This window comes from Belonocnema kinseyi, chromosome 2 (assembly GCF_010883055.1).
Source record: "Belonocnema kinseyi isolate 2016_QV_RU_SX_M_011 chromosome 2, B_treatae_v1, whole genome shotgun sequence".
Lineage (NCBI taxonomy): Eukaryota > Metazoa > Arthropoda > Insecta > Hymenoptera > Cynipidae > Belonocnema > Belonocnema kinseyi.
The window spans coordinates 177,031,514-177,051,753 of record NC_046658.1 but is presented as its reverse complement, the minus strand read 5'-3'; the positions used below and the strand labels follow the sequence as shown (position 1 = coordinate 177,051,753).

Genomic DNA, 20,240 nt, shown 5'->3' with positions numbered 1-20,240 from the left:
ATTGAAAACTAATTTTTTTAACTGAAAATTTAAATATTCAATGTTTAGTTGAAAATTGAACTACTTGGTTGAAAATTGTGTCTTTTCTTAAAAAATCCTATTTTTTTTTATAGAAAATGAATCCTATTGGTTTAAAATTTAACTATTTGGTACAAAATAAATTTTTTTGTTAAAAATGAAATCAAATTATTGAAAATTAATCAGTTTTAATCAGGATTCAAGTATTTTGTTGAAGATTTATCTATTTTGGTTATATTAAGCTGTTTTTTATTTAAAATTAATAAATTTAAAATCTTTTTTGTTGAAAATAGATATTTTCATGTTGAAAATCCAACGGTTTTGCAGATAATTTATATTTATATTTATAATAGAAAATTCATATTGTTTTGATTGAAAACTAATTTTTTAACTATAAATTTAACTATTCAATTTTTGGTTGAAAAATGACTTTGTTTAGTAAAAAAATCATGTATTTTCCTTAAAAAATCGTCTTTTTTATAGAAAATTAATAGTCTTGGTTTAAAATTTAACTATTTGGTAGAAAATCATTTTTTTCTTTGTTAAAAATGAAACCGAATGATCAAAAATTCATCTGTTTCCGTTCGGAATTCAAGCTTTTCCTTGAAAATTCGTCTTTTTGATTATGCTCAACTATTTTTTATTTAAAATTAAAATCTTTTTCGTTGAAAATTAGTATTTTCAGGTTGAAATTTCAATTCATTTATTAGATAATTCGTATACTTGGCTTTAAAATTCAACAGCCTTGTAGAAAATTCGTTTTCTTTTGATTGGGAATTCATTTTTTTAACTGAAAATTTAAATATTTGATGTTTTGTTGAAAATTGAACTACTTGGTTGAAAATCTATGTATTTTTTTTTGTAAAATATATTTTTTATTGAAAAGTAATTTTTTTTATCTGAAAATTTTGCTATTGGATTTTTTGTGAAAAAAATTGTGAAAAAAACTTTTCTAGAAAATTATACCACTGAGATTAAAATTGAACTATTTGTTAGAAAATCAATAATTCTGTAAACAATACAACCAAATATTTAGTTGAAAATTCTTCTTTTTTTTTTGTTATATTCAATTATTTTTTATTTAAAATTAATATCTTTTTTATTGAAAATTCAACTGTTTAGTAGAAAGTTGATCTACTTGGCTTTAAAATTTAACTATTCAATTTTTGGTTGAAAATCTAATTGAAAATTCATATAATTTCTTAAAAAATCGTCTTCTTGATAGAAAATTATACCCCTGAGGTTAAAATTGAACTATCTGTTAGGAAATCAATTATTTTGTAAAAAACGCAAACCGAATGGTTGAAAATGAATCTCTTTTCATTGAGGATTCAAGCATTTTTTTTAAAATTCGTATTTTTTTTTTGTTATATTTAACTATTTTTTATTTAAAATTAAAATCTTCTTGGTTTAAATATAAACTATCACATTTTTGGTTAAAACTTAGTATCTTCAATTTGAAAATTCAGCTGTTTTGAAAAAAGCTCATCTTTTATAAATATTTTTTCAAGTCCAACGGCGACCCTGATTTTAATAATGAAATAAAATACAGATTTTTTTAACTCGATAAGAAATGGTTATTTTTTCGTACCCAAATTATCACTCGCAGGGCTGGTGGGCCTTTCAGCTCCTCTAATTTCCCTAACAATTTGCTCTTCCTCTTGCGTGTTGAGTCGTAATCCAGCCACCCCTTTCTTGGGCACATTATGGAGATCTCGTTTGATTCTTCGGCGCCTCGATGGATCATTGCGGCGCAATTGAAGCATTGATCCAAAATCGGCAATATACAGAAATCCTGCTATCAGGAGTTCACACGTTCTTTTACCTTGCTTATAAGCCGTTTCAAGCTCCAGGCTCGTGCGCTGATCGTATTGCCACCAACCTGAAAAATTAGAATTTAAACTCCTTTTTACTCAGAGTTTTCAAAAATATTCCACAATTCCAAACGAAATTAAGGTAGCTGTCGTTCCAAAACTCAGACATCTGAGAAAACTAGTTTTTTTTATGATTTTATGAATCAAAATATTATAACTGATGTCATTTCAAATAAAAAAGATGTTTTTTTTTTAAATAAAAAATGTTGAAATTCACACCAACAAAAAACATTAATTTGAACCATGTTTTTTTAAATTGAATTTCTATCTGGCCGTCGCTTATTACCAATTTTTGAATAATGATTGCATTTTTATAAATCGGCTTATTTTGTCCGGGAAAACATTCTCCACAATTCTACTGTTTCTTTTTTTACATAACTTAATAATCTTAAAATATAATTATTTGTTAAAAAAAGGTTTTCTTAAAAAAAAGAGTTCTAACGATTTCAGCCTTAGAAAAATTTACTTTCAAAATTGCAAACAGTAAAGTTGTAGAGAATGTCTTCCCGGAAAAAAGTCGTCATTTATTAAAATCCAATCATTTTTCAAAATTTGGTAAGAAGCAACGGTCGGAAAAAAATCAATAGCAAAAAATATGGTTAAAATTAATGTTTTTTTTTGGGGTTTTAACATTTTTCATACAAAAAAAAAATGTTTTTTATTGGAAATTACATCAGTTATAATATTCTGATTCTTAAAATCATAGAACAACTATTTTTTTTATATATATCTGACTTTTTTTTATATTTGTCAAAATTATTTCGTTACATTAAAAACAGTTTGGCTAAAAAATAAATTGAACCTAATAAAGTAACAATTTTCACAATTTTTAGAAATAATTGGAAAATATTCAAAAATGTCTCTTTATTTTGTTCGAATCCCGAATAAAACCAATTTTTTTTCAATTCTTCAAAGGTCGACCCTTTTTAAATGGTTAAAAAAGGTATTTGTATTTTTAACTTGGGCTCACTTCAGAGATAAAAAATAGTGTAAATATTGTTACAAATATGAAAAAATAGTGTATAAATAGTTCCAAAAATTTTTTAAAAGGGGAAATTAACTTAATTTTTGAATCGAAATTTCTAGTTGCCATATCTAATATGTTAGAAGTATTGAAAATGAACTTCATTGTTTATTTAAAACGCTATTCTTTAGTCTATTAATGGGTAAATCCAAAAGTTGGATTCAAAATTCAACTATTTTGTTGAACATGCATCTTTTTGGTTCGGAAATTTATCTCTTTCTGTAGAAATTAACTGTTTTTGAAACAATTATTCTGTTTTACTTGAAAATTCAACTACTTCCTTTTTTTAAATATCATCTACACATTACATTTTTCATTAAAAATTCTTCTTTTCAAGTTAAAAACTTAACTTATTGACGGAAAAAAAATTGAACAATATTTCTTGAAATTTAATTTTTTTTAACTGATATTTAAACTATTTTGTTGAAAATTCAACCTGATTGATTGGAAATCAACTTTTTAAAATTTTAAATTCATATTCTTGGGCTAGAAATTTAACAATTTTAGAGAAAATTCATATTTTTGACTCGAAATTTCAACAATTTGGTAGACAATTTAACTATTTTCTTAAAAATTCATCTTTTTTGGTAGAAAACAAATTTTTTCGTTAAAAATCCAATTTATTGGTTGTAAATAAGTTTTTTGGTTTAAAATTGTATAATCTCGAATTGAAAATTCAACTGCTTTGTAGAAAGTTCATCGTATTGACTTAAAAATTCAACTTTATATTCGGTTCAAAATTAAACTGTTTTGTAGAAAGTTCGTTTTTGATTGAAACTTGACATTTTTGATTGAAAATTAATATCTTCTAAATGAAAATTCAATTGTTTTGGAGAAAAGTAATTTTTGTTTGAAAATTCAACTGCATTGTTGAATATTAATCTGTTTTAATTGAGAATTCAAATTTTTAATTTTTCGTTCAAAATTCATCTTTTTAGTTTGAAAATGAAACTCATTGATTACAAAGTTGAACTTCTTTCTTCAAACTTCATTTTTTTTTGTTGAAAATTCATAATTTTATCAAGAAAACCATTTTTTGATTGAAAATTCAACGGATTGGTTGAAGTTGACCTTTTTTGTTAAAAATTAATAATTTTGGGTTGAAAATTCAACTGATTTGTAGAAAATTAGTCTTATTAGCATAACAATTCAACTATGTATTCGGTACAAAATAAAACTGTTTTGTAGAAAATTCGTTTGTGATTGAAATTTGATAGTTTTAATTGAAAATTGATCCCTTCTAGATGAAAATTCAACTGTTTTGGAGAAAATCCATATTTTTTACTCAAAATTTCAATAATTCAGTAGAAAATTTAACTGTTTTGTTGAAAATTCATATTTTTAGTAGAAAACTCATTTTTTGGTTAAAAATTCAACTGCTTGTTTGAAAATTAATTTGTTTTAGTTGAGATTGCAACTATTACAATTTTCGTTCAAAACACATATTTTTAGGTTGAAAATTTAACTCATTGAAAGTTAATTTTTTTGGTTTAAAATTTATAATTCAAGTGAGAGAATAATTTTTTTTGTTAAAAATTCAACTGCTTGGTTTTTAATTAACAAATGTTGTATTCAAACGCTCAATAATTTACGCGTATAAAATTGAAGGTACTTTTTTCAATATAAAAATATATAAATCCACGTTATCATTTTCAATGCTCTAAATTAAAAAAATATATCAATGAACTTTAAAATTTTCAAAATTATATAATTTTAAGGAATTTCAAGCTAGAAACATTAAATATTGAAAAATTGAACAATTTTTTACTGCACACTTCTTAAATTAGAAATTCAATTATTTTCTTTTTAAATAGTTTAAACATCCTTGGAAAGCTTCAAAATCTTGAGAAATCTAGAAGTTGTTTTAAATTTGTTTTAAATTTAAAATGATTTTGGAAATTTTTTCAGAACTTCTAAATATCTTCCAAAATAAATTGAATTTTTTTTTACAATTTTCAGAAAATCCTGCAAATTTTAGAAAATTGATTTAAAATTTGGATGTATAAATAACAATTGAACATTTATTATTTGTAGGCGAAATCTGAGTAATTTTAAGATATATGTAGACGTTTTGAAGAGTCAAATGTAAAACTTGAAATGATAGCCTAATATAAAACAAAATGTAGATTTTCGCAGATTTTAAACAAAAAAATTGAAATTCTTTTCAAGAATTGTGAAAGGCTTCAAAAGAATAAAAACATTTTCTTAAGATTCCTAGGAAAACTAAAAATAACTTTTCATTTAAAAAAATTCTTTTAAGAGAATATTTAAAAAGTTAAAATTATTCAAAAAATTTAAAAAGTTTTTCAATGATTTAAACAAAATTTTCAAAAAAGATTCTAGAAGATTTGAAGAAAACTTTCTAAAATTTTCATGAAAATTTTTAATCTGTATTAAATACTTGGTTTTAATTTACTTGTCTTAAATGAAAATTCAAATATTGATAAATATTCAATCATTAATCTTTTTTTAATTAAAAATAGTTTATAAACTTTCAGTCACACGTTCACATTTGTTTAATAACTAAGACTTTCAAATTGAAACCGTTTAAGTTTTAACGTAAAAATTTGAAAATTCTTAAATTTTGAACTGATTTAAAATCGTTTCTTCAAAACGTTTTTGTTCACTTTAAAAAATATGTATTTATTTATTAAATGAAAATGTTTTTTATCCAAAATTTTCAAACATCAAAGACTTTTATTTTTTGTTTGTTCAAGTCTTTAAGAAAGCATTAAAAAATTATTAAAATTAAAAATGTAAGCTTCCCAGTCCAGCGACCATCCTGAAAATTCCTGTTCTCGGATTGAAAATTCAACTGGTCTGTAGAAAATTCGTCTTATTGGCTTAAAAATTCAACTGTATCAAACTTTTTTTTGTGAAAACTTCGTTTATGATTAAAATTTAATTTTTTTTTTTATTAAAAATTAATCGCTTCTAGAAGAAAATTCAACAATTCTTCTTGGTTTAAATTTCATCTTTTTTTGTTGAAAGTTCTTGATGAAAATTAACCTATTTTGGCTGAATCTTCGATTTCCTGGTTTAAAGTTAAACTATTTTCTTAAACGTTAATTTTTTGTTGTTGAAAGATTCATAATTCGTGTTAAAAGTTGTTTTTTTAGTTAAACATTATTTTGCGGAAAAAAATATTGTATTGAAAATTATTTATCTTGAATGAAAATTTGACTATTCCATTGTTGGTTAAAAATTGATCTTTTCAGATTAAAAATTCAACTATTTTCCCAAAAAATTATGTACGTGAGAATTCCTCTTCTTCGGTTAAAAATTATCTGTGTTGAAAATTTATCTCTTTGATTAAAAATCTAACATTTAGTTGAAAGTTGAACTACTGATTAATGCATAAGAAATAGTAAGACAATTGTAAGAAAATAGTGTCTTTGGTGTCATTTTTCTCGAAATACTAGCAGAATAGTGTCATCACTCAAAAAAAGTGTCAAATAGTGTGACTAGTGTGGGGAGTCCGAGGCCTGTGAAAGTGTTAGGAAAAAAAAATAATGCTTACCAGTTTTCTGCAAAAATCATTTATTCATAAATTTTCTGAATACGAAAGTAGTGCATGTTAATTCAGAAGCGTGTAGAAATACTTGAACAAAGATAAACAATAGTATGCTAAACAATGCATAAGTGAAAAAACACTTTTGATCATAATAATCTCTGGAGCTTAAACTCATCGAGCAAATAATGAAATTATAATCATTATATAATTTCTAGGTAAAAAAATAACTTAATTACATTTTACATTTTACATAAAAAAACATGTCAAGCCATTAATGCAACACGTATTTAAAGTAAAAGAATTAGAACTCTTTGAAAACTTGGTAACTAATAACTATCTCACTCCTGCTGTTCCCTTGCAAGGCGCGTTTTTTTCGTCACGTTTAATATTACGTTTACAACGTGGCTGATACTTTTTGTACTGAATTTTGTTTTTGAAATCGATTACATAAAGTGTGCCACAGATCAAAAGTTCGCACTCATCGCCTCCTAGATTGTAAATATCTTCCAAATCTTCGTTGGTCCTCTGATCGTACCTCCACCAACCTATGAATGGGTAGGCATATGATATTTTTTCAAGCTACTATCTAAATAATTTTCAATAAAAAAATTCTAAAGAGTGCAGTACCAGGCCTCGGACTTATTTATGAAATTCAAAATAGTGTCATGCTATTTTTTTTTAGTCTAAAATAGAAGGGTTAACTATTTTTGAAATATGGCATAGAATTGCGTCGAATCCTTTCGAATCTTTTAAAATACCCTCATATGGTATTTTTTTACGCTGAAAGAGTAAAAAGTTCAGGATAAATTCATTATGCTTCAAAAAAATTTAAGTTAAATTTAAACGAAATTCAAATGAATAGGAAAACAAATTTAAATCGAAAAAATTCCATTGACTTCCGTAAAATTGAATTTTTTTAAAAAGAATTTAATGTACACGAGATAAATTCGATGAAGTTTATAAAAATTCAAGATGAGGTTGAAAGGCTTCTGAATCAATTATATAAATACTTCTCAAAATAAATAAAAAAACATTGAATTAAATAGAATCAAGTAAATTTAGAAGGATTCAAGTGAATAAAAAAATTGAAGAGAATTCCAAAGAATTTAAAAGAATTCAGAGTAAATTAATCAGAATTCCGGGAGAGTTCCAAAAAATAATTTCAATCTATTTAAATTTTTGAAATCCTATTAATTTCAAAGCAAAAAAATGACTAATGGCTACAAAACAATTGGAAAGAACTCAAATGAATTGGATTTTTTTCTAAACGATTATATTTTTTGAAGGCACTTAACACTCCGTAAAAAGGTTTAAAATTTTATTAAAAAATTTTTTAATCTTCAAATTTTTAATTATTTTTGAAATTTTTTAACAGAACTTCTGAGCATCTTTTAAAATGAGTTGAATTCTCCCTAATTTTTTTTTAATCCTCCAAAATTTAAATATTTCCTTGAAATCTTACTGCTTTTTTTTTGACAATTTTGGAAATCTTTTAAAATAATTTCTTAAAATTAATTTTTCAAACTAAAAAAACATTTTCGAACACTTAGATACTTCGTATAAATTATCAAAATGAATGGTTTAAAAATGGAGAATTTTATACTGAAATATTTGAAATTTAATAAAAGCCTTGGATTATGAGTATATTATTTTGCAATGACTGTAAAACTGCAAATAGTTCATACAGTTACAATCGGGCTTTTATATTTGTTTAAGTAATAAGACTTTTGAACTGAAGCATTTTAATTGTTAACGCTAAATTTCTGGAAATTCTGAAATTGTAAACTGATTAAATTTTTAAATTAATTAATAAATTTATATTTACAGTTGATCATCTAAAAACGTTTTTTTTTTTAATCAAAAAAAAAAAATTGTTTTTCTAAAAAATTTTCAAATTCCCGGTCAAAAACTAAATTCACTGTCATTTCCCAGTTTTTCCCGGTCTCATAAAATTCCTAGTTTTCCAGGTTTCCTGGTCCAGCGGCCACCCTGGTAAATTCAAAAGATTTCAAATGAAAAAAATTGAAAAGAATTGAAAAGAATTTAAAGTGAATTAATAAGAATTCCGGTAGAATACAAAAAAATTTCAAATCTCTTTAAATCTTTAAAATCCTACTAACTTCAAACCAAAAAAGTGACTAATGACTACAAAAAAAATCAAAAGAATTCAAACGAATTGGAAAATTATTCAAAAATTGAAAAAATCAATTTATTTCAGTAACTCGAGTGCCAATAAAAGGAATTTAAAGGAAACTACAAGAATTCCATAAAATTTATACAAATTTAAATTGAATTAAAAAAAATCGAATGAATTGGAAACAAGTCAAAAAGATGAAAAAACTTCATTGAATTCAGTAAGTTTGAATCTAATTTTGAAAAATTCAAAAGAATTCATAAGAATTTTATGAAATAATTAAGAATTTCAGTTAAAGTTAAAAGAATTCAGGATCAATTAAATAAAAACTTTAAAAATTTTTTTAAAATCCTTTGAACTTAGTAGATTTGAGTAAAATTAGAAGAATTCCAGTGATTAAAGAGAATTGCAAAGAATTTAAAAGAATTCAGGGATAATTAATAAGAATTCCAAAAAATAATTTCAAATTTCTTTACAAAAAAAAAAACAATTCAAATGAATGAGAACTGTTTTTTAATTGAAGAAATCCATTTATTTCAGTAAAATTTGAGTGTGTTTAGAGAAATATAAGGAAAACTAGAAGAATTCGATCAAATTAAAAACTTTAAGGTGAATTTAAGAAAAATCAAAAGAATGTTATAAAATATCTAAGAATTCTCGGTGAAGTTAAAATACTTCAAGATTAATTAAATAAAAACTTTCAAAAATAAAAAAAAACAATCCATTGAATTAAGTAGAATTAAGCAAATTTAGAAGAATTCAAGTGAATTTCAAACAATTTAAAAGAATTCAGGGTGAATTCAAAAAAATAATTTAAAATATCTTCAAAGCTTTGAAGCCCTACTAATTTCTAACCAAAAAAGTGACCAATGACTACAGAAAATTCAAAAGTATTTAAATAAATTGGAAAATTTGTTTAAAACGAAAAACCCATTGATTTCAGTAAAATTTGAGTAAATTTCGAGGAATTTAAGGGGAACTGGAAAAAATTTGGTAATTTTTTACAAAAAAAACTATCTGAATTAAAAAAAACTATCAAGTAAATTCAAAAAAAGATGACAAAAATTCATTAAATTGAGTAAGTTTTAAAGGGAATTTAGTCAAATTAAAGAGAATTTAGAAGAATTTGATTAAATACCTAAGAATTTAAGGTGAGTTTTAAAAACTTCATGATGAATGAAACCAACAATTTTTAAAAATCCATTGAATTGAGTATTCTTGGGTGAATTTAGAAGAATTAAAAAGAATTTAAAATAACTTAGTATACATTAATAAGAATTCAGGGCGAATTCCAAATTAATTTCTAAAAAAAAAATGAAAGAAATTGAAAACTGAGTTGAATATTTCAAAGTAAAAGCTTCTAAAATTATAGAAACGTAAATTTTTCCTAAATAAAAAATAATGATGATTTAACGTAAAAATTGATTAGACAAATTTTTCTAAAATAAACAAATAAATTCACCTTTATTTGAAACCTGAAAACTTAATTATTCTAAAAAAAACGTTCAAAATAAAAAGAAATTTTAAATGAGAAATATAAAAAATGTAAACTCCAGAAACTTAAAACAGAAACAGAAATTGTCAATGATACTTTTTGAAATACAACCAATTCAATTTTATTCAGTTTCAAATTTAATAATTTTAGATTTAAATATTCTAAATAGATTAAAAAATGAGCGGATTTTAGAACCACGCATTGAATACTGAAGTTATTTATTTGAAAAATATTCGAAAAAGTTCGACATTTGAAAATCCATAAAAACCAAATTCTATTAAACTATTGAATAATTTCTTTAATTTTCAATGGTTTCAATGTTTAAATTCTAAATCAAAAACAAGATTGTTATTTTATTTTAGAACTGTTTGAAATTGTTTTCAATTTGAATATTATTTATTATAGGGACCGATTTGCGCGTCCTACAAAGCAATTGATGTAAATTCAAAGGAATTAAAATAAATTGGAAAACATTTTTTAAATCCAAAAAATTCCATTAATTACAATAAAATTTGGGTAAATTTAAAGGGAATTTAAAAGAAAGGAGAATAATTCGATAAAATTCATTTTAAAAAATCAAAATGAATTAAAAAAACAATCAAGTAATTTAAAACTCAGTTTTAAATACTTCAAGATGAATTAAACAAAAAGTTTTTAAAAGTCCATTTCATTGAGTAAAATTTAGAAAAATTCAAAAGAATTTGTAAGGATTCAGGATAAATTCATAAGAATTCAGGGCGAATTCCAAATTAATAAAAAAAAATTCAAACCAAAAAGTTGCATTTGCATAAAAAAAATTAAATTTCTACTGAAACAGATAAATTTTTGAATCAAAAAGATAAATTAGAAAAAAATATATAAAAAAGATGAAATTTTTCTTAAAAAATACGATTTTTTATTCTAAAAAATTTTCTCAATAGTTGAATTTTCGTCCAAAAAAGATTCCAGATGACTTTTCGAGATCAAAATATTAGTTTTTTCACGAAAAATAAGTTTTTATGAATCCAATTGAATTTTCAACCAAAAAGGATGAATTTTTAACAAAATAGTTGAATTCTCTACCACATAGTTACATTTTTATTCAAGAAAGATGAAATTTCTTCCAAACCAGATGAATTAAAAAAAAATCTTCAAAAAAAAATCGATAATTTTTATCGAAAAAAGTCTCTAAGTCCACTTTTCAATACCAAAATAAAAATGGTAAACAATAAGTGAATTTTCCGCCAAATAGTTGAATTTTTAACCAAAAAGTATGACTTTTTAACAAGATTGATACATTTTCAACCAAACAGCTTGCATTTTGGTCCAAGAAAATGGAAATTCTACTAAAACAGGTGAATTTTTAAATAAAAGTGACAAGTTTCAATGAAAGAGTTAAATTTTCATCTAAAAACATTTCAATTAATTTTTCAACACAAAAATACGAATTTTAAGCAAAAAATTAATTTGGTAGAAAAAAATTTAATTTTCAACAAAACCAAAATAAGAATTTTCAACAAAAGGTTAACGTATTACACAAAAGAGTTGAATTTTTAACCCAAAAAGGCGAATTTTCAACAAAAATGTTGAATTTGCAACCAAAAAGTATGTCTTTATAAGAAAATTGTTAAAGTTCTAACTAAATAAGAAAATTTATTAATAAAAAGATAATCTTCAGGAGAAATTTTTTGAAAAGTTACAAAAATTACGTACATGAGTGAAGTACTGAGCTGTTTCGTAATGTAAAAACGAACGCCTAAATCATGTGCAATTCGAAAAACCTTTTGAAATCCCGTACAACTTACATTTTTTAGTATTTTAAAAAATTCTTGAACTTAAAGTGGAAGTCTTGAATTTTAAACTTTTTAAATTGAAGTTTGAAAGTTGTTTAAATAAAAAAATTTGTATTTAAATGGCCAATAATTTACACGTATAAAATAGAAACAGTTAAACTGTAAAATTAAAAGTTTTATTCTTTTAAAAATTGTAGAGTTCAAAGATTCAGATTAAGTTCAAAAAATATAAATCCACGTTACATTTTTTTGTAATTTTAAATTATTTTTGCAATTTTTTAGAACTTCTGAACATCTTTTAAAATTATTCGAATAAAAGTTTTTTTAACTTTTGCCAAATTAAAGAAACTTTCTTAAAATCGTTCATGTTCATTTTTGATTATTTTTTCAATCTTTCCCAATATTCTTAAATTTTCTCTTAAAATTAATTTTTAAAAATAAAATACCATTTTTAATTTTTCTAATTAATGTTTTTTATTCTTCTGAAGTCTTTCGAAATTCTTTTTAAAAACTTCTAAATATTTCGTCAACATACTCGAATTATTACTTTTAATTACTTATACATCAACATCTAACAATTTGACTTGGAAATAAAATGTTTTTAAACAGAACAATTAAAAGTGTAAGGTTTCTTTTTTTTAAATTAATAAATTTCAAATTAAATGGTTTAAAAATTGAATATTTTAAACTGAAATAACATTTGAAAATAAATAAAAGCCTTTATTTATGAATATGGTAGTTCGAAGGTATTTTAAAATTAAAAAATGTTTATAAAGTTTCATCGGGTGTTTACAATTATTTAACTAATAAGACTCTCCAATTAAAACGGTCTAAATTTTAATGTTAAAATCTGAAAATTCTAAAATTGTGAGCTGGTTCCGAATCGTCGTCTAAAATAAATTATTATTCACTTTTTAAATCCTAAAGTGCAGCTCAATTTTAAAAATCATTAATTAATTTATATTGAGAATTGATCAACGAAAAATTTGTTTAAAAAAAAAATCTTCGAATTCAAACGCTTCTATTTTTTAATCATTCAAGCAATTAAACACGCATTTAAAAAATCTTTGAATTAAAATATACGCTTAAAAATAAAAATCGAAAATGGTAACAATTTAAAGTAAAAGTATTTCGAATTAAGCATTTTAAACTTAATGATATCATACATGAAAAAAAAACAATTTACTAATTATTTTTAAAAATCTGTTGAAATCAAAGATGAAAAATTTTTTTTTCTTCTAAAAATTAGTAAAATTCCTAAGTTAGAAAAACTTTTTAAAGGCAAATTCAAAAAAAAAAAGTTGCAAGAAGAGCAATTAAAAAAATAGTAATATTAATGTCATTTTTTAAATAGTAACAAAACAGTTGCATCCTTAAAGAAATATTTGGTCCGAGGCCTGTAATACAGAAACACCCCATATTTTATAATACCAAAATGATTTTTTTAAAGCTAAATTTCCTATTTTTCGCGTGCCATTTGCATTTTTTTAATTATATGAAGGTGCAATTTTGTGTAGTTTTTAATTAAAACTTAATATGAAAGAGAAAAATTACCATTTCGGCCTTCGTAAAACCATTGGTACTCTTCCTCGGTCTCTGTGTCTTCTTTCGCTGGTTCCTCGACTTCTACCAATTGTGGCCTCTCGACAAAATCTGCTGGAATTTCTTGTCGGCACATGGGACATCTTTTACTCTGATTAGCTACTCCTTTCACACATAGGTAACAGAATATGTGGCTGCAGGGTAACCGAGCTGGATGTATACATGGTTGCAAACATACTGCGCATTCTGGTACTGTCGAGGAATCTAATGAACCAAAATTACTTAAATTTCCATCCAAACTTGAGGCCTCACATGATTTTTTTTAAAGGCATGGATGAAAATTCAATGTTTCCTATACACTGTAAAAAATTTCGAGAATTTTCCCAACAATTTTGTAGGTAAAATTCCCTATTTTGGGTGGGGAAATTATCCATTATTTGTAGAAAATTACCGTTTTTCAAGATAATATTAACATAATTTATGGTAATTTTCCCAATGATTGGTAATTTAATCATTCAAATCGCTCATTTACGTCTCTGGATTTCTATTTCCTAAGATGAAAAATATAATAAATTTAAAAACCTATTATTAAACCAATTTTTAAATATTATGTTTTGAACGTTTTATGAAACAATAATTGATAGCTTAGCATTTCTAACTGAAAGATCGACATTAAAAAAAATATCGAACAATTATGGAGAATTTTTGTAGAAAAAGGAGTTGAATTGTATAATTTTAAGTCGAAGCGCTAAATGTTAAACAATTTTATTTTGATTAAAGAGTCACCAAATGTAATGATTTCAGATTAAAGTTTCGCAAATTGGACAATGTCACGTTAAAAATGGTAAATTTTCAGATTCGAATTTTGAAAATTGGATTATTTTATTATTATTTTATTATTTATTAATTTGAAATTAAAAACCAAATTGAACCATTCAAAGTCAAAGCTTCTGAAATTCTAGAATTTTAAATTCTTATAACATAACAAAATTATAATTTAACAATAAATCTGATCAGACAAAATTTTCTAAAATCAAAAACGAATTAAATTATTGTCTTGGGTTATTTCGGGGAAAATTCCCAAAATATGTAAGTAATTCACCGAAATAGCTAGGAAGTTTTACCGACATTTTTAAGGGATATTTTCCAAAACTCTGGAAAACTGACCGAAATCGTTGTGGAATTTTTCCTAAGATATTTTGGGTAAAATTACCCAAATGTACAACAAATTTACCGAAATGATTAGGGAATTTTACCGAAAAATTTTATGGGAAAATTCCCTAAACTCTGGAAAAATTATCAAAATCGGTGTGGAATTACCCGAACATGTTTTGGATAAAATTCCCCCAAAATATAACAAATTTACCGGAATAATCACGGAATTCTATAGAAAATTCCCTAGACGTTGGAAAAATGACCGAAATCTATTTGGAATTTTCCCGAAGTCATTTTGAGGAAAATTCCCCAAAAATATAACAAATTTACCCAAATAATCAGGGAATTTTACCGAATTTTCGGGTTTGTTGTGTCCCAAATATTTTCGATAATTTACCAAAAAACATTTTTATAGTGTATTTAAAACGATACAATAACGATTTTTAAAAATTCACACTTCATAGAGCAAAATGCTCTCAAAACAAGGCGAAATAGGGTGATTTTTTTTACAAAAATAGGAAAATATGTAATTGGGAACACAGGTTTTTTAAATAAAATTAATGTGAATATCACATTCTTAAGATTTTAAGTCGAAATATATTCCATTGTCAACCATTCAGTTCAATTTAAAAAAAAAATAAAAGAAATTTCAATAAAAACGTTTATTGTCAAACAAGAAAGATCAATTTTAAACACAAAAAGATGAATTTTCAACTAAACAGTTGCCGTTACTACAAAATAGTTGAATTTTGAACCAAGAAGGATTTTTAAGTCAACAAGGAAAAAAATTAAACCAAATTGTTACATTTTCAAGCTAAAAAAACGAATTTTCTAAAGAAAAAAATTAAATTTTCATCAAAAAAATATCAATTTTAACCAAACCTTTAAGCTAAATAATTGATCCCTCAAACAAAGCAGATTAAATTCCAGTCAAATAAGTACATTTTCAACAAGAAAAAATGAATTTTCAACTAGGAAGCTAATATTCAAGAAAAAAGTTGAACTTTGAACATACAAAAAACATTTTCTACAGGAAAGACGAATTTCCAACCAAACGGATAATTTTTTAATGAAATAAATTAATCTTTCCCAAAGTAGTTGAACTTGTAACCAAGTAATTAATTGAATTTTCAGCAAATGAAAATGAATTCTCAACGAAAAATGTAATAGCAGGCTTTTCAATTAAAAATCGAAAATGTTTACTTTCATAGCAAAAAATGATTACTCAAGCAAAATAAATGAATTTTTAACCTACAAAGGTGAATGTTCAAACCAAAAGTCGAATTTTAATCAAAAGAGTTGAATTTTCAAGCAAGAAAGATTTTTTCGACAAGAAAAAAAATGCTACATAATTGTTGAATTTCCAAGCTAAAACAAAACGAATTTTCTACACAAAAAATGAAATGTCAACACAAAAAGATCAATTTTAACCAAACGGTTAAATCTGAAGCAAAACAGTTGACTCCTCAATCAAATCAGATTCATTTTTAGTCAGACAGGTAAATTTTCAACAAGAAAAAATGAAATTTCTACCAAAAGAAAAAAAAAGTGAACAAAATTTTTTACGGATGACTTTATAAACCCGAAAAAGTGCTCAAATTTTTGTTAATTTATATTAGAAATAGAATTATAATGAATATTTTAAAATGCAGTTGGAACAATATTTTTGGGTAAAATAAAAATTTGTAAAAATATTTTGTTCATCTGAACGTTCGGAACTTCAGGTACATCAAAAGGAATTAATTTTTTACCCGAAAATATGAATTTTCAACAAGAAAGTTAATAATCAACAATTTTTCAACCAAAACAGATGAATTTTCAACCTCGAAAGTGAATTTTCAAACCATACAAATGAATATTCAATCTTTAAAAAAATGTCAACCAAACAGTTGGATTGACAATCAAATAGTTGAAATTTCAAGCGAAGAAGATGAATTTCTAACGAAAAGTTGAATTTTTAACCAAACAGTTTTATTTTCAATAAAAAAAATTACGAATTTTGTAAAAAGCAGTTGAATTTTCAACTAAAAAGTTAATCTTCAACAAAATAGTGGAATTTTCTAGAAAAAACTTGAATTTTCACCACAAAAAGATCAATTTACAACTAAATATATTCATTTTCTATAAAAAAGGAGGAATATCTAACCAAATGAATGAATTTCCAACCAAATAAATGAATTTTTCACAAACTAGTTTAACTTTCAACCAAGTAATTTCATTTTCAGCAAACAAAAATGAATTCTCAACGAAAAATGAAATAGTAGTCTTTTTAATTAAAAAGAATTAACTTTCAAACGAAAAAGATTACTTTCATAGAAAAAAATGATTTTTCAAAAACAGTTTCATTTACCATCAAATAGTTGAAACTTCAATTGAATAAGATAAATTTCTAAACAAAAGTTGAATTTTTAACCAAATAGTTGAGTTTTCAATCCAAAATTCATCTTCAACAAAAGAGTGGAATTTTCTAGAAAAAGACTTGAATTTTAAACATAAAAGATCAATTTTCAACAACATTTTTGTGTTTTCAAGCTAAAAAGTTGAACGACTTAAAAAATCCTTGACTTTTAAACTCTTGCACATAAATTTTCAACAGTAAGGTTTAATTCCAATCAAGAAAGATACATTTTCAACCAAATAGTTGAATTTCAACCAAGAAAGATTAATTTTGAACCCAGAAAGAGAAATTTTCAACCTAAAAAGACGAATTTTCTTCAAAAAAATTTAATTTTCAACAAAAACGTTCGTTTTTAGTCAAAAGCGCTCAATTTTAAGCAAAATAGTTGATTCTTCAACCAAACAGATTAATTTTCATCCAAAAAGTTACATTTTCAAAAAAAAATTTGAAATTTCAACCAAAGAAATTAGTTTTTACCCCAGAAATACTAATTTTCTACAAAAAAGTTGAATTTTCAAAACAAAAATATGAATTTTCAATCAGAAAGTCAATTTTCGACAAAACATTGGAATTTTTTGGAAAAATACTTGATTTTTCAAGACAAAAAGATCAATTTTCAACCAAGGAGATTGATTTTCTGCCAAGAAAGACGAATTTTCAACAAAAATTAATTTTCAAAAAAAAAGTTTATTCTTAACCAAACAATTATATTTAAAAAAAAATAGTGGATTTGTCAACAGAAAAAGATGAATTTTCAGCCAAAAAATTGCATTTTCAACAAAAAATATGAGATTTAAACCAAAAGAAAATAATTTGTATGCCAGAAAGATGAATTTTCTACGAAACAGTTGAATTTTCCACACAAGAATATGAATTTTTCAATAAGACAGTTAATATTCAACAAAAAAGTTGAATTTCAAACATGAAAGATCAATTTTAAACCTAAAAAGATGAATTTTCAAACTAAAAAGACGAATTTTCTACAAAACAATTTAGTTGTTAACAAAAAATTTCATTTTTAACCAAGCAGTTAAATTTCAAGCAAAATAGTTGATTTATCAACCAAAACAGATTAATTTTCAGCCAAACAGTTGCATTTTCCACAAAAAATAAGAAATTTCAACCAAAAGAAATAAATTTTTACCCCAGACACGAATTTTCTAAAAAAAAAAACAGTTGAATTTTCAACACAAAAATATGAATTTTCAACGAGAAAGTTAATCTTAAAAAAAATGGAATATTCTAGAAAAAGACTTGAATTTTTAACACATAAAGATCAATTTTAAATTAAAGATATTACTTTTTTTATGAAGAAACACGAATTTTCAACAAAAAAATTAATTTTTAAGAATGTAGTTTATATTTCAAGCAAGGAATCCAAATTTCAGCAAATGAAAATCAATTCTCAACGAAAAATGTAATCGTAGATTGTTCAAATCACAGATGAATTTTTAATCCAAAAAGACAAATTTTTCAGATAAGAAAGTAAAAATCAACCCCACTGCTGAATTTTAAAGCCAAAAAGATACGTTTTTTACAAAACAATTGAATTTAAATAAAAAAGTTCATCTTTAATCAATTAGTTGAATTTTAAACAACAACAAAAATGAATTCTGAAACAAAACAGATTAATTTTCATACAGTTACATTCTCAATTTAAAAAATTCGAAATTTTAAACAAAAGATAAAGATTTTTACCCCAAAAAGACGAATTTTTAACACAAAAGGATATATTTCTAACCAAGGAGATTAATTTTCTACAAAAAAGGCAAATTTCCAACTAAAGAGTTGAATTTTCAACCACATAAATGAATTGTTCACAAAGTAGTTCAACTTTCAACGAAGGAATTGAATTTTCACCATATGAAAATGAATTCTAAAAAAAAATGTTGGTTGCAAATTTGTCTTTCTTGATAGAAAATTAATCTCCTTGATTGGAAATTTATCTTTTTTTGGTTCAAAATTCAAGTTTTTTGTTGGAAATTCAACCTTTTTGTTAAAAAATTCCAATTGTGTGTTGAATATTAACTTTCTTGTTGAAAAAATATATTTTCGTGTTAAATAATTACCTGTTTTGTAGAAAATCAGTTTTTTTGTTAATAAAAATTAATTTCTTTTCGTTGAATTTTAATCCTTTTTGTTGTAAACAGAACTTTTTGGCTGAAAATTGATCTATTTTGTTCCAGGTTTCAACTATTTTGTTAAAAATTTGATTTTTTGTACATAATTAATCTTTCGCACTTTAAAATTCCACAATTTCATTAGAGTTTTTTTCATTATGGAATGAAAAATCTTTATTGGTAGAAAATTCCATTTTTTTTTGAATATTCAATTATATGGTTGAAAATTTGCCTTTCTTGTTTGAAATGACACTTTTTTGTATAAATTTCTTCTCTGATTAAAAAAATTCCGTGTTTTTTAGTTCAGCCATTGGAAATAGTTTATAATAACATAAATACTTTTTATATACAATGTTTTTTTTATTAAAAGACATATAACATAGTAATGAATGAAGTTTCAGAAATTGCGTTTTATAATTTTGATTATTACTATCTAATTTTGGAAAACATAATATATGATTTTAGAAAAATAAAAATCTATAAAATAATACGTTTGCAAAATAAAAAATAGTTTGATAAATTCCGATACACATAATTCGGCAAATTTGAACTACAAACTTGTACTCACGTTAATTTCTAATTTGCGGAAGAAACGAAAATACGCCATATAAAAAAAATCAAGGTTATGAATTTAATTTATATTTGTATGATTGTCATTGTAATAAAAATACGGTTAAAGCCGTCAAACTTATCTCATAACTGCTGTAATTTGCATAATCAGATGAAAAAGTATCAAAATAAACAGAAGTGAACGTGAAAACATGCGTCTTTTCTTACCTTCTTTTTCTTCAACGTCTTTCTCATTATCTATCACGCCTGTCGATTTTGTTGGCACCTGAGCCATGATTTTGTATAAATTTTACTTTAAATCAATTTTATTCATTAATATATTCTTCAAAATCCAAAAAAATTAATTTGCGTCGAGGAATAATTCACTTCGGCCATTTCTTGTTTTTATTTATGTCATCAAGGAATTTTCAGGTCACTTCACATGCGCAGAATATTACGAAAAATGAGTTAATTAGGTATACCACTCACCAGAGTGTGTGATCTGTTATGGTCTATTACGAGCGACTATAGGCTCGCTCTTTTGTCACTAGATGGCAAAAGAAAATCGCGGGAAAAAGGAAATATACAAATTTGAAAAATACATCAAAAAATTGGAAATAATTATAATTATCTCAGATCGCAGGA

General features: G+C 24.0%; 1 protein-coding gene across 1 annotated transcript in view; it reads right to left on the bottom strand.

Annotated features, from left to right (window-relative positions):
* LOC117168190 (E3 ubiquitin-protein ligase RNF146) overlaps positions 1-20,009 on the bottom strand; it is a 34,367-nt gene extending 14,358 nt beyond the window's left edge. Inside the window, exons 1-3 of the mRNA XM_033353651.1 lie at positions 19,824-20,009; positions 13,386-13,637; positions 1,610-1,900 (exon numbers count right to left, since the gene is read on the bottom strand). Coding sequence (XP_033209542.1) covers positions 1,610-1,900; positions 13,386-13,637; positions 19,824-19,890 — 610 coding nt within the window. The 5' untranslated portion in view covers positions 19,891-20,009. The remainder of the gene's footprint in view (positions 1-1,609; positions 1,901-13,385; positions 13,638-19,823) is intronic.
* Positions 20,010-20,240: the final 231 nt, after the last annotated feature.